The sequence below is a fragment of the Thunnus albacares genome, chromosome 9 (genome assembly GCF_914725855.1).
Source record: "Thunnus albacares chromosome 9, fThuAlb1.1, whole genome shotgun sequence".
Taxonomy (NCBI): Eukaryota; Metazoa; Chordata; class Actinopteri; order Scombriformes; family Scombridae; genus Thunnus; species Thunnus albacares.
Window position 1 is genome coordinate 23,257,606 of NC_058114.1, and position 16,285 is coordinate 23,273,890.

The 16,285-nt window shown below is 39.3% G+C and overlaps 1 protein-coding gene across 4 annotated transcripts in view; it reads left to right on the forward strand.

Moving 5' to 3' along the window:
- The first annotated feature begins 6,889 nt into the window (after window positions 1-6,889).
- The window catches only part of celf5a (cugbp, Elav-like family member 5a), a 187,285-nt gene continuing 177,889 nt past the window's right edge, over window positions 6,890-16,285 (forward strand). For all 4 annotated transcript variants that reach the window (XM_044360863.1, XM_044360865.1, XM_044360864.1 and 1 more), the window contains exon 1: window positions 6,890-7,746. In XM_044360863.1, coding sequence (XP_044216798.1) covers window positions 7,389-7,746 — 358 coding nt within the window. In that variant the 5' untranslated portion in view covers window positions 6,890-7,388. The remainder of the gene's footprint in view (window positions 7,747-16,285) is intronic.

Consider the following 16,285-nt stretch of genomic DNA (forward strand, 5'->3'; position numbering starts at 1 on the left):
GTATTTTTTCTTATATCAATTAAGGACAGATGAAGAAACGTCAGACAGCTCTTTGTCTATGTTCACTCTTTCAGGTGTCCATCCCTGTCATTGAATTGAAGAAATCAAAGGACATCAATGTGATAATGTGAAACTGGATGCATCTTGCCCTACATCTATGATATACATGCATGACATTCAGTCAGAATTAAGGAAAATGATGACAGTATGCACATTTTCTGGTTAGTGACATGTTAGTTATGTTTTTGTTCAGTGTTGTTGTTTATTGTTTCTTAATTATTTTCTATTTTTATTCATTTATTTATCTATTTTGCTGTTGCTTTCATTAACTGAAACGTGTTTAGCATGTCGAGGCAGTGCCACTGTCATTATATCATGCAGGAATTAAAGTAGTCTAAACAAGAATAACCCAAACCTTGTGTGGAAATAATGGACATAAATAGAAATAATGAAAGTTGCAAAACATGCTGTCAAATATTGACATATGTGTGGGAGGAGTGTTTGGGGCACCTTCCACTGATTTCTCTTTGAGGCCAAGATCCAGCAGCTGCTCAGTGGCCCTGAAACAGTCCCATCTTAATTTGCCCAAACTCAACAGAGCCACACAAACACTTCACCATTGTTACTTATGTAAGCTATCAAATACCAACACTTTTATACGCTACTATTCCTTCCTTCACATGTACATTGGTATTATAAAGTTTTAAATCACTGCTTTTTTTATTAACACTCTATAAAAGTTGTGCAAAAGCTTCATCTGCATACACTGTGCCAACTTTAAATTTGGACAGTGAGATAACCAGCCAGCTAAGAAGGCCAAATATCGACAGCTATCTACTAAACCCTGTTTGTTTGGCTGGCAGTTTCTGTATGGGTATGACTTCTGTTGATATGGATTATCAACAGCAAATGAGATATTTAAGCTTAATCCTACTGACTGGGATACCCTCAGACCCCAGAGGTATCAGAGTCATGTCCAAATTTAAAGTATCACATGCTATCAGGGGGGGTAGGGGCACTCAGTCAGTCATTTTGAAGGAAACAGACACAGATGCTGCAGGGAAGCAGTGGGATAAAAGCTGCAATTTGTATTAAAGAGAACGGTAACTCTCCTAAAATAGTAATAATATGTGTTTTTTCCAGATGACATTAATTACATATTTAATAATGTTTTGAGAGGAAATAAGTAAACATTTTGCAATGATGGTTGTTTCTTACAGTAGTTTATTCTTGGGATCCCCAGGGACCCCAGCTGGAAGTCCTTGTATGTTAAATGTGTTGGTAGAATGAGGGTTAAGACACAGCTTTAGAGGAACAATAATTTATTAGAGGTCAGTCATTATTTAGTCTTGGACGTCCTTACATGACTGGTATAGATAGGAAAGAGAATCAGTGGAACGTAGCGTCCATCTGATGGTTAGAAACTATAAGTACAAATTCAACCTCAGATCAAGAATCACTGATATTTTCTTATATGATGATGTGCTATGATAGTGGTGAGAATGTAGACTACAATGCAGATAAATATGCCAGTCAATAGCTATTACCATGATTTAGATTTCAGTTAAAAATCAAGTTTTACATAGTTATTTTTCAGAAAATGTTTAGGAATGAAAGAAGATTTCGCTGTAAAAACCTGGGTCATTAAAATTGATCATTTTATACACGTACCAAGCTGAACAAATCCTCTAACTCGTCTACATCTTCTGTTTCAGTATTGAAAGGATTTACTTGTGATTTACTGGCAACATTACAATAATAATTTGTTTTTTTGCTGCGACATTTCCAGCCATGTACATTTGCATGATAGGAAAGATAATACAAATGTGTGTTTTGTAAAGAAGACAAACTGAGCCCAGGATACAGGATTTTGAACACCATACAGTCTGTTGATATGATGATGTTTTTCTGGAGATAATTGCATTAATATCAAAGCAGCAGCAGTCCGGACTCTGACAATTTTGAAATTGAGGGAGTTGTGAAGGCTACTCTGATCTGCTTTGCAGGCAGATCATTTGTCTCTCGGACAATAATCACAGTTGGTGATGGGATTCTTTTAGAGGCAGTTTTTGGATGATAAAATTTATTGGATGATAAATTTTAACATGTCAAAATTGGCTCATTATTTCCAACAATTCCTGCCCATTTCTTATCCTACACCTCAGGTAACACACCGCAAGAGACCCGGTGAAAGAGATGATTGTCTGCTTCACATCCTGCATGGATCAAGAACAATCTGCTCAGTAGAAGAAAACTACATCCTGGATTTGAGTCTGCGTAGAGCTATAATGAGCCTGAACTAAATCAGCAATTTGCCATGAACCAACCAGAATCAAATGATGTCTAAAGTAGGCATTAGTTTTTTGAGTGGTTTGAGTACATTTGAAGAAAGATTTTTTAAATTCCTATGGTGCACTTAAAGATCTCACTAAAAGACATTTTGATATAGGTTACATTAAGCCCAAATGCAAGAGCCAGTTATCTGCCCTCTCTCCTAATGGCAACATTCATAAACTGGAATTAAAAGTGTGAGATTGAGGTGTTTGATAGTTTATTTCATTATTTATTGATTATTCACATACCACTAACAATAATATAGAATTTATATAAACAGCTGCTGGTGCTGCTCCTTACTATTTTGACTTCAAGCTCCATTAGAACAAAATCCAGCTTTTGAAGTGGAATATCACTTAATGCTGGACAGTAACTTTTTCAGTTATTTAAGTGGAAGTTTCTTCATCATATATAACAGAGCCTATCCCTCTCCGTCTGTGGCCCGACATTAGAAACAATATCCTGGAGTGTCTCTCTTTGGTGGCCTGGAGAGAAAGGTGCGGCACTGTCACTCCACAGTTCAGCCTGCTCTTATCACATCTCATCTGCCTGTTAAGTCAGTGGTCCATAAAACTGTCTCCAGTGTGATAGGCCATCATCACATCACACCCTAATTTTCTTGCACAACACCTTACAGTTGAACAGACATGCTTTGCAATGCATAACCAGAGCACAATGGTGAATTAGGCACCAGGGGACACCTCCAACTCTTACCGCTTATTAAACCACAACTACAGTTTCATAACTTCACCATGCCAGCCCAAGCAGAGAAGAACCTTTCCCTGAAGTGTTGCACAGCCTGTTTTGTCAAGTTCTTCATTCACTCACTGACTTCATCTCGTGGCATATGGCAAGTTAAATTGTGTGCATATATGCACTGTATGCTTTCTGTGCCTATGTGCATTGCTGTGTTTGCACAATATTCAAGTGAGTAACTGGATGTGGAGAATAATGTTGAATTTTGGTAATTAGGGAGTGTGTGTGTGTGTGTGTGTGTGAGCATGTCTGTCTGCCTGTCTTGACTGTATGTCTACAATTGCACACAGAATGCAAAATGACTCCCTTAGCAGTCTTTGTCTCCCTCTGGACCTTCCAGACTTCCCCAAGCTGAACAGATCGAGTCAGGCTGCCTCCCTCTCAGGGTCCAGACTGGTTAACAAGCAGCAGAATAAACGCCAGCCAGTTAAATTGTATGTAACTTTTTAGTTCGCACTAATAGTGTGACCTTTATTGATTTCTTGTCTCTGCCTTCAGCTTGGCAAAACACTAATGGCATTGGTCAATAAAAAACCATGAAGTGGAAGTTCTCAATACCCCTCCCCCTGTGTTGACCACATCCCTAAAAATAGCCTCTCAACCTCCCTCAGAGGCCGGTGAGCCAGTGCTACAGTATGACAGCTCAGTGCTCTTATTCGATATGAGCTGCCCCGCGTCCCTGTTTGTTTCCTCACTACAGATGTAAGCAGGCTAACATGCTGAGCCATCCACCAAAGACTTTGATCCTGTCCCCGCCAACTCCCATTCAGATGGCCAGCCACGTTCAGCGAGTACCCTGCCTCTTTAATCAATACATTTATAACACGATGAACAGAGCATAAAATAACACTGCGACTTGGTTGCGCAAATCGAAAACAGTTTGGAAACTATGTCTTGCAAGGTACTCTGGGACCTACTGCTTGAAAGAATTATATTCACATTTCAAAAGAACAAGTTTACAATAAAAAATGCCCTTTGTCTGTGAAGCTGCCACCCACTGTTTTATTGACCGGTAATGTCAATGTGTATCCCTGCCTGCTGATGTCTTTCCCTCTACACTTGCACTTATTGAACTTTGCAGAAAGAAATATTATGAGCAGAGTTCAATAGAGCTGAAATTACCCCCACTTCTCAGTCAGTGAAAACAACCATCCACCCTGGATAGTCCCTGTCTCTCTCCAAGCCTCTCAAGCTTTTGAACTTTGTTATCCAATGAGATCTGTTTCTACTGCATACTAAGACCTATTAAAAGTGAACCTTTCCCTGTTCCACAGGTATATTTCTCAATCCAGAGCAACAGAGCCGGCTGAAGGCGAGTCTCTCACATAGTGACGCAGCCATTTGTAAATCGAGGTTCTGGGCAGGGTGTGGGACCCCTGTGATGCTGCTCGTCCTCAGTGAGAGAAGTAGCAGCAATATTGATTCACCTTGCAGCCTTGAGCCTGCTGTCACACAGACAGTGTCAGACAGTATATCACTTTATTTAATCCACTGTTAAATAAACTATAATTAGAAATCCGTCCGGCAGATGTGTTTTAGTAAGAGAGTGGGTTGTGGCTAAGTTGTACTACACTGTCTGTTGTGCATTGGTTTTGTCAGTGTTTTTCTCATTTCAGTAACAGTTAAATGAGAATTTTATGTTGATGATGGATTTGGATCAGAGTGCTGCTGACAGTGTCTGCAAAGAGACGGCAAATGATGCAAATAAAACCTCTCTTGGGGGATTAGTCTGCTTGCTATTTGAAAAGTACTTACAGTAAGTCTCCTAATTGTGGTTAATGTTTGCTGGTCCCTTGACTCAATCTAATGACTGACTGCCGATAGCATTTGCTTATAGAGAATGCCCTTGTAACTAGTAGCATTTACTGTATAACATGGCCATTTAGTATCTTTAACATTCTGGTAGCAGAGGCACACTCTGAGCATGTAGTTTACAATTCAAACTTTAAGGTTTTTTTTAATAATGCAGCAGTTTTTGAAGTTTATGATATAGTAGAGGATGGGTCCTACATATGTAAGTATGAATTTTGTCTCTTTGAGATCATTATACCATTGTGCTCTTTAAAAATTTGAATGCATATCAACCTGTCTGACAAAATGTTCTGTTGGTCCAATCATCTGGGCAACCTAGCTGCAAAATAACTCTTTGTTGAATTCCCAAGAAGGAGTGAAGAGCCTGTTGCCTTTTGATTATTGTCATTTTAACAGCTAAAGTAGAGATAAGAGATTCTGGGAAACTATAGTCTGAAAAGTGTTGAATGAGCCTTTTGTCTGTTGTACAGATAAACAATATAAGTCTGAATGTACCAATAAAAGTTTCTCATTCTCAACTTGAATATTGTAACATAAATTATTTTAGCTGTGATTTTCAGGAAATACAATGTTTAACCATTTAAAAGGACTTCCAACCTCCATTTATCTTTGATCATTGATTTTTTTCACATACATATTGAAAGGAGTGAAAGAGTCAGTGAACACTGCAATCATCCCTCTTGTCCAGACCTTGTTCTGTGCAGTGGTGCATTATGAAGTTCAGAACCTAATATGAGGCTTCAGTGATCTGGGATGCAGTAAAATATTTTGGTATGGACAGTGTTTCCTTGATGAGCTGCATGTAACACAAAGAGCAACTAAAAAGACAATACCCAGCTAGTGAAATTTGGTTCCCTAAACGTTCTGAGAACCTTTATTTGGGGGGGCGTGGGGTTCTGAATGTTTCTGCCTAACATTCCCTGGATGTTAAAACTGCAAGTTTTAAAAGGCTCAGGGGAATGTTACAAAAGTAACCCCCCACAGACATTACTTCATGTGGTTATTAGAACGTTTTGGGCATGTTGCGCTGAACAAAAACAATTGCACAACATTCTTAGAACATTGTGGAAGGGCAACCAAATAGAAACCTGTTAAGAACCTGGTTCCAGGAATGTTATGGGAACGTTATGTGTTAGTTGGGTAACTCTGGAAAATAACCAGTTGATTTGAGTGCTGTTGATTACATCCACCAATCATTTTATCAATACATGTGAATGTTTTATTAAGATAGACTTCAATAATCTGAATGTATCATTTAAGCCTTTTGATAGACGTACATTTGAGCAACAGTATAAATACCAGTAATAGAACATTTTCACAGCAGCATTTTGACTTGTCATAGCAGGAAAAGCACAGGTGGAAGTGAAAACATCAACAATGGCTCAGTTCAATTCAAGTTTCCAAGGAAGTCATACCGGTGAACCATCATGCACTAAACTAATGTAGTGAATTACTAAAACTAAATGGGATTCAGTCATAATTTATGTTATTAATTGCACCTGTGCTTTTCCTGCTGCTGCTCAAAATGTCTGCTGCTGTGAAAAAGGTCAGTTTCTCTGTGTCAATAAGCCTCTGTGATTTACACACTGATAATAGACAAAATGGTTATTCTCAGCATCCATGTTGATCTTGACGTCCACATGACAATTTATATCATCATAGTTTGGGAACTGATGGATTGTTACTTGAAGACTTACTTAATGTTTTATGTTGAGAAGCAAAGAAAGTATCTAAAGACATTTACTCAAGTACTGTACTTTAGCACAGGTGAGGTACTACTTTAATTCTGTGAGACTTTCTAAGTTTTTCCACCATGTTTTACTTTACATCAGCATTTAAACTTCTACATAAAGTAGTAAGACTCTGTTGTCACAATAACTGAAACAGTGTAGATCAACTTCTGTACACATTACTGCCAATACTTGATGTTTACTTGTATTCAGCTAAATCTTTAAATGAAGAGTTTTTACTGCTTTTTCACCAGACATTTTGACATGTCACAGTATGAAAAACATTTATTAACTTCATGATGGTTGTCACGGTTACTGAGACACTTGAATAGAAAGGAGTCATTGTTAAAGTTATTAGTAACACTTGTGCTTTTCCCACTATGACAACTCAAAATGTCTGCTGTGAAAAAGGTCTTATGGAAGATTTTTTGACAGTGTTGCTTCTTTTACTCAAGCAAATGATTCTTCCTCGACTGTTGGGAAGGAAACTATTTTACAAACAGGTACAGATAATCCCTGCATGGTTTTTGTCCTCAATTGAAGTACTTGATAAATGGCACTGGGTGTCGCTCCAGAGTGTCTAATATCGCTCCTGTACGCTTATTTCACAACTATCACCCCCTTCTGCCTTGTGCTGTGTGTGTGCGTGTGTGTTGTGTGTCGGATAGAAAGTCAGCCTGGTTTCCAGCTGAGTGCTTGCTCTCTCACAGTGTGTGTGTGTGTTGTCATTATTATCCACTCTGCTCCCAGCTCAGAATGGCCAGATTCACGCAGACTGAAACAAGAAGGCAGCAGCATCCACAGCAGCCCCAACCCGCTCACTCCAGCCTGGTTTTCACCGGACCGGGGGCACCACCGAGCCAACAACCACTTCTACTTATCCCACATCAGCGCCAGTACCCTCAGATCACATTTCCGAAACCCATGAACGGGTCAGAACCCATTTCAATTCATCCGGAGAGCGGCAACATGAAAGACCAAGATGCCATTAAGCTGTTTATCGGGCAGATACCGCGGAACTTGGAAGAAAAAGACCTGAAACCCCTGTTTGAACAGTTTGGTAAAATCCACGAACTGACAGTTCTCAAGGACCGATACACCGGCATGCACAAAGGTAACGTGTCGCCCCTCAAATGGCTGCGAAGCCCCCATATAGCTTCATAATTGCTTATTATTAGCTGAACCTTTTCAACCGTGTTGAAATAGTAACGCAGAAAGTCTGGCTATGACTCACTTTTTACATTTTATCAGCTTAATCCACAAATCATTTCAGTCTACTGTTCCAAACACTTCATCACTATCATGAGCATCAGTGCTTACATATTTTCATCTTACATTCATGGGCTTTGGCATTTTGTCCCAATTATGACTGTTTTGCTCATAAAGCAGCTTCTTATTCATTTTTAACAACCTAATATTTTCTACAGCCTTTGTATTTCCATCTTGATTTCTGATTACGCGGGAAATCAACATGTAATATTGTTAATATTCTGATTTTATTTATTATTATAAATGATAGGGTGGCAAACTGTGTTGGCTGCGTTGTTTATTTTATTTTATTTATTGGAATTGAACAGTATTTTCTTAAAACGCTCCTAAGTGGGGCAGAGGCGCTTGGAAAGGATGCATTTTTAAAGAGCCTCCTCTTGCCAGTCCCATCTTTTACGGAGGGGCGGCATCATTTATTCATCCACATGCTTTCTTTAACATCTTTCCATGTGCGAATGGAGCTTCCTGGGTGCAAAGCCGACACATGGAAATCAGTTCAATACCTCGATGGCTCAAAAGGGCGCATGAAGTGTCATAAGATGACGGACGTCTCCACGGAGAGTGGGCAGTGAAGCTGCTGCTGCTGCTGAAATGGAAGCTGAGGGAGGCAGAGGGTGTAAATCCACACCGCTCACTGTACACAGTGACAACTTCCACCTTCCATAATGAAGTTGGTTATCAAAGATATATGGCGGAGATCACTGCCTGGGTGGGAAATTAATTTCATAATACGTGGTCCCCCTTACAGTCGATCACGCAGTGTAGACGTCATCATCATCATCATCACCATCATCATCATCATCATCATTATTATCATCATCATCATCTTCATCATCTTCATCATCTTCATCATCATCTTTGCCCATCACCACAACACTTGCAACCAACTTTAAATTTCTCGATTACATTTTATTGGTATTTGCATGTAGCCACTGTTGGACAAAGACCCTCTAAGTAGGTGTGTATATAGGTTGTAATAATCTAATTAATAATAAGCTTTTTTCTTTTGTAACAGTTATGGTTTAATAAGTGATTTAATCTCTGTGGTTGTAAGACTGTCCCGTCAAAAACAGCCATGACTATCATTTTGTCACAATATTTTGGTACATAATTAAAGAAACCTCTTTCTAAATGATTATAAATTGAAGGAGATCCTTTAAATGAAAACGTGTACAAAAATATATGTTCTTTATTGTTTATGTGCATGTCCACTCTGAAATGAGCTGATGAAAAAATGTCCTTGCAGAGCGTCTGTGGTCACATTTGGATCACAAAATGTCATGTTTTGGTTCATGAAGGCCTCATGCTGGACGGACTATTAGATGAAACTATAACAGCATCTATTAGCCACATACTTCATGATTCTACAGTTGATATTGTCAGCGTACAGAAGGAAAGACTTTTTTTTCAGTATAGCACTCATTTCCCATTCATCAGTTTGTGTTTGTGTGTGCATGTGTGTGCATACATACACTAAAATGTCATTGCCCCGTGTTGCATAATGATTGCAGTATTTAGCTCTGGAGTGATTGTCACCTCATCACTGTGTCCGGGAAAAGACAATTCAGGCTCTTAGATGTATTTGCATCAAGAGAAAATAGAGCTTTGATAGATCTGTATATAATTCAAGTGAACTAAATGACACAATTACAACTAATAAAATCAGTTGTTCACTATTAATAACAGTTTAGCATAGATGTAGAAAATTAATTGCACATCTAGATTGTTTTTCACATTAGAAACTTCTTTTTGTCTGTTTTCATCATCATATTACCATCACTACAATTGGTTTATTACATCATCCTTTCTGCGGTGGTAAAATAGAGCAACTAAAGTAAATTATTTTCATAAAATCTGTAAATGAGATGCAAAGCTTTTATTCAGTGAAAGTCTGTGTGATGTCTTCCTCAGGCCCCTTGTCAGTTTGAAATGTAAAAGTCAAAGTCAAAGAAGATGAGTAACAAAGTGAAATCCCTTTTTATAAAAGTGTATGACATAAAAAAAAAATCCATCCAGTGAACTTTTATATCCATTTCATATCCATAAATCATGAGGGTTTTTTTTCCCTTTTATTTCTACTAATTTGATAAATAACCAAATAAATCTAAAACATTAGCCTGTTTAAATGCAGGTAGTTACAAAAAGTTAACTCAAAATGTATTATTCAAAGTGAATTTCTGCTCATATTCATTAAGTTGGAAACTGTTAATTTAGCTTAGATAAGTATAGTTCAGTCAAATTAAATGGCTTAGAATGTAATGAATCCTTGCCACACAATTAACAATACATAATCAAACATTAATATGTCAATGATCTCTGATGAGGTTATTTTATAGAAAATTATGTTATTAAGCTAAAAGGATTATGAAGTATGGATCCTGATGGAAACAGTAGAACATCACCCTCAAAAGGGGACACACACACACACACACACACACACACACACACACACACACACACACATACACACTATTTTCATCATACTAAGCATTTGTAGTCACTGCAGTTGTTTTGTCATTTTGATTTTCATTTCATCCACATTGTGCTTTGTGTGTTTATTATTTCCTCTTTTCTTATGCAACTATTTTCCCCCCGTGGTAATCCATGAGGGAAAACATGGAATTAGTTTGTAAAGCGTGATAATAATGCATGGCCATAATAACTTGACTCAAGAGGATTAGCAAATGTGCATTGTCTGAAGCAGCAGTCTCTTGGGTGATCAGCTGGTTGCCTCCCTAAACAGTGGCTGCCTCTGCCAATTAAAAATTCAGTCTAGTCTGCCTCTTCAAATGATTAATTCTCCCCACGCTGTCGATGTCCTGCCAATTATTGTCACCCAATTGGTATTAATAGGTAGAGGATTTCCTGATGTTGAATTTATCACAGACTGTGAAAACTTCTCCCTTTGGCTATAATTAGCTTCCACTTAAAGCACATGCAGAACATACTTGCATGTTGATGTGTATGTATATATGCAGAACCAAGGCTTTAATCGTCTTATTTGTGTCATGTTTCTCATGTGTCAAGGTTGCTCTTGTCACATTTTTTTTCTTTGTTCAAAGTGACAGCTCTGAATTCTCTGAAATTGCTCATTTTGTCAGAACAGACTATATAATATGAGTTTGGCTGAGATTGAGAAATCTTCCCTCAGTTGCAGTTAAGTAACGTGTGCTCACAGAAAAGATAAAGACAAGACAGAAAGATTTTTGTATCTGCAGGTGTGATTCAGCACAGCAGACAGACAGACAAAACAACGCTGCTCCAATCTGCCAGCCGAGGCAGCCTGGTATCAATAAGCTAGTGTCGGGTATCATTGTGTTAATGCATTTATAAATGGACCAGAGATATTGCCGTACACCCCATCCAAGCAGAAGCACATTCAATCACAGAATAATCTAATGAAATATTTATTCAAGTTTTTATTTTTTTTCTCCCTCTGAGCTAGTCTGATAGATAGCGCTCCTCTGTGGTTTCCCCTCAATAAAAAAGAGAGAAGGAGAGAAACAGGAATAGTTGGAAAAATGCATATGCATAGCACCAAACTGACATAGTATTAATATGAAGCTGCCCTTTCCTATGTAAAACGATACTTGAAAGGCAGTAGCATTGATTAAACTAAGCTCTGGTTTGTTAAAGCCTCTCTCTCCTCTTTGATATGATGGAAGTGTGAGTGCACGTATACACGTCTCCATATTATATGAGCCTTATGGAAAGTGTCAAAGATCACGGCACTGCTGTAGGACAGCATCCCCCCTGAGGAAACAGATGGGATAAATTCACTTACAGACTATAAACAGAGCTGTAGAAGTGGACATGGATGATACATACACAACACTGTGTGATGATATTACTAATTTAACAAACAGACATCAGTGGACTTTGTGCTTTTATCCCAGGGCTTTTGCCAGTGTGACTATTGTATGGTTGCTAATGAAATCAAACATGAAGTTCTTAAGAAGAAACTAATTCCATTTCAGTGCTGAGAGTGTGACTGCCGAGACGCGGGAAAAGCTATTCTCAGTCTCCTTGCAGTTTTTTGCAGCGATTTGATTTAACAAACAAAGAATAAAATCTTCTGTCAGGGCCAGTGAGCGAAGGCCACCGAGCCAAGCTAATGCAGTAACAACACTCGCTTCACAATCTTTAAACGCCTGTAAATATTGTAATAAGCAACAGGGCTTTCCTCATAAAAGATGCAGCAGCTCAACTGGTACTGACAGGCGCTATGGGTCTTGACTTCAGGATGAGGAGAGCTACCTCCCTCTCCTTTCCTCTTTTCTTTCTTCTTTGGTTTTCCAAGGAGATTGCCAATCTTAGATGCCGACAAGGCCGCGCTCTGCTGGAGGTTAGTGTCCACACACCGAACTCACCTGGCTTTTATTCTGTCTCCGCTTCTCCCCTTAATCCCCGCCCAGGAGAGCCTTTCAGATGGATTGATTTCCTGCGCCAGTGCAACATTCATTATGGCTTGCAGTATATTATGCTTTCAGTATGTTGGAAGTGCGTTATTCTGTGACCTTTCAGGAATATGTTTGCTAATGGTTGCCTGGAGCGCGGACAGACATGGGGAGATGCACTGTGAGATCTGAGGGGAAACATGGACCAACTTCATCACTGAGACACTTGTTTATAAAAACCTACAGTACATTTGTTTTCCATTGAATAGAATACATGTTTCTCTGTCGTGATTTGTTTTACATTGTGGGTTTTTGGTGACAGTGTCACAGTAGGAGGCATGATGATAATGGCATAGGTGTTTGTGATTTAAGACACTGTAAACAGGTTGTTACTTTTACATTTCTCACTTTGCTACTTTTAAGTTAATACATTGCTGTCTCGGCTTGGTGTTTGCCTCTTGGAGTTTGTTAGTACAAATGTTTTGATGATATAATTGTTGCTGTGATATAATAGCATCCCAAAATTTTGTTCAAAAAGTATATGGACAATTACCAATTAGTTATTCATGGCAGCTAACATTAATTCAGGCTAGATATATTATTATACTGTATAACATTATTATGATAATTAGTACAACAAGATAGGAAGTATATTTGAACTCATTAGAAATTTGCTGATATACTTTCATCTGCCTTTTATGACTGTGCTGACAGTATTTTCAAAAATTTAAAGAGAGGACGTGGGTTGTCTTATTTTTGGCATGTTGCAGGTCATATTTCTCTTCTAAAGGTAGAGTCGATAGAAGTGCACCGCCTTCTCGTTCATGCACAAAGGTCACAGCTATTTTCTTAGTCTAAATAGAGGGGAAGCCTATCTATTTTGTATGGGTAGCTTAACAAAGTGCCATTGCCTACAGAGCAGAGTGTGCTCTTATAAGGGGGGGTTATAAAGGCACAGAGGGGGAAAAAAAGGAGGGAGGGAAGGAGGAGGAGGGGGTTGGTGGTTTCTGTTAGAATAGCATGAGCTCTTTAAAGTTGTGTTTGAGCCTGGCTGGGCACAGATTCATTTTAGAAGGAAAATGAAATAACAAGGGAGAGGGCAGAGAGGAGATTTTAATGCAATGTTTTGTGATAATCCCTCTCCATTTTGGAATGGTTCAGGAGAACTCATGCGATAAAGCCTTGTACAAGCCTGGAAAATAATAAGTTATTTGTCTTGCCTTATAGTACTGTGCCCTTGGAGGGCTCGCTAACCCCCATGTTTTGGCCAAAAAACAATCACAGATTAGTCAAGCTGTCACATCTCTCTGATTGCCAAATGGTTGAGCCCTTGATGCTGGTGTGAATGAACAATGCATGAATGTCGTACATGTATCTGCCCGAGAGTGCGCGCAAACACAAAGCAGCGGGGATATGACTTAGCACTGTCACTCGATCCGTCTCTGTCACACAGCCCAATGTGACGGAGAGGAATTGGACAGGGAGGATGGCACATGTATGCAGCAAGACCCACAAAGCAAATGACAGACAGACACATGGGCACAGAACAATGGATGTATGGACAGATGGATAAGTGGAGGGGAAAAGATAAAGTGTTTGTCAGAGATGCAGAAACAAATGGTCGTTTTTATCCCAAGGCAGTGGGAGAGTAGAGTGATGGCTCAGCTTGGGACATGCGGGATACCTCTGACAGGTTGAGAGCTGTTTGGGCACTGGAGGGTGGGAGGGATGGAGGATGGAGGAGGAGGAGAAGCAGAGGCCAAGTTTGGTAGATGTGTAAAATGATCACCTCACTTTTGCTGCTGCTATTGCTGATACAGCTACTGGTCTGAAAGGTTTATTTTTTTATAGCTTTTTTTATTCCTCAATTTCCAATATAAGCAATAAAAATGCTCTTATGACAACAGAATAAAATATGCTAAAACTGACAACATAGTCTACATAACCTCCCCAAATGGTATTTATGACAATGGTAAATAACACTTTCACTGTCAAGCCCCTTTTTCCTACAGATATTAAGCAATCCCCAACTTGGGATGAAGGCACATTTTAGATTGGAAAATGTCTACGAATGCTCAGGTCCGTGAGGGATGTGTGAAGATACATGCTGCTCAGCACGGTTATAAATAGAAATTCTGTGGTATTTCCGAAAATAGGTTAAGCTGCCATCGCTGCACTGCTGGCATGACATCACTGATTGCCTGCCAGCCTCCCCCCAAAAGACTGCTCCCATACTGTGCTCAAAAGGAGGGAGAGAATGAGGGAGAGACAGAGGGAGCATATGTGGGCGACTGTAGGGCTGTATCCCCTTCATTCCCCCCCCCCCCCCCCCCCCCTCCTCTCACACCCCATCCTTTCCATCACGCGGCCATCTCTCCCCTCACTCCTTCCATCTATCTTTTCCAGTGAAGGAGTGACACTGTAGCTAACAGTCTCTGTGCTTTATTGCCAGAGACACAAAGTGGTCAGAGGCTTTGTACTGGAGATGTATCACATTTACATTTTCAGTGTGATACAAGCAAATTGAAAGCCAAATAGTGCAAAAGAAACTGATGAAAGATGGAATTTGTGTTTCTTTTTTGATGATCAAATGTTAATTTGGTTGGGTATGTGGACTTTATGTGAGTTCCAACATGGCAGCCATTCTGTGGTTCACTGTTCAACGGTAGATCTGGCTTAATTAAAAAAGACTACTCAAATTAATTAATGGCTGATGGGTTGTCATATCTGTTTCGTCTGTTAGGATTCTATTCAGAATACTATCTATCTATCTATCTATCTATCTATCTATCTATCTATCTATCTATCTATCTATCTATCTATCTATCTATCTATCTATCTATCTGTTAATCATTTCTTGGTTGGTCATTAACACAACAGTATTTCTGGAATCCTCTAGGCTGAATGTGGTTACTAGGAAATATACGTCAATGCAATTAACACCCTGGTGCCTGCTTGTTAGTCAGACCATTAGTGTTAATTATTACTCCTCTCCACCTCAGTGGTGACATGAGATAAATAAATGAAGAAAGCCAGGACAAGGACACAAAGCTGTATTTTTTTTGGCATGCCAGGCATAATTAACAATATGTGTTTGGAATACAGCGTGCTATGCTCCATTCAGTGTATGCACTGAATGGAAAGAACAGCTACATGAAGCAGAGTACTCATTACAAGTTTGTTTATAAAGACATGTGCAATGAGTGTTTCCTCTCAAGTTGGCCTGTATAAGGAAGAGGAATGTGTACATGTGTGTGGTTTTTCCTCCTCCTCACATGTCTTTCTTCCTTATCCCTATTTCAATCACTCCATCCAAGCAACCTCTGGGCCTTTGAAGTGCTGTCTTTAAAGGTATCTTTCAATTTGTAGAATCAAAGTGACAGAGAACCTGATCCGTTTCTCAGTAGCCAGTCAGTCTGCAGCTGCCAGTCATCTATGATTGTGGCTTTGCGATGATCAATTGATCTGTCTCAAAGGTTCAAATGCTTTTCACCTTTTGAAAGAGGACAAGCATTGCAAGGGATATCACATCAAATATGCCAATCGGTTTCATTAAGTGAAGACAGTGGAAACATGGTGTACTGTGTTGTATCATATACAGTAGTAGCCAAGCCAAGTGAAAGCAATTTTATTATTTCCTTTTGCCTGGCCTTGTTTGTTTTTCCAAGAGGTTGTTATAGTACATGAAGAGGAGGAGATGCAGTTTTCTGACTTTGACTGGGGGGTTGGGGAGGGGGGCTCAGAGAAACTTTTATTGATTTTTGTGTAAATCCCCTGGCCGGAGCAGACTTGTCTGGGGGAGGGAGGGACGGCGGGCTAGAAAGACAGGACTTGGCAGGTAAACTCCCGTTGCCCTCCCAGAAGTAACACGGCAGGAGGCAGTAAGTGTGAACCTACACATTATTTACAGCTCTGTGAAACTCCATCCATTAACAGTGTCAATTAGCTTGCTCATCAGGGATGCTGGCCACTAGATGTATTTATAGA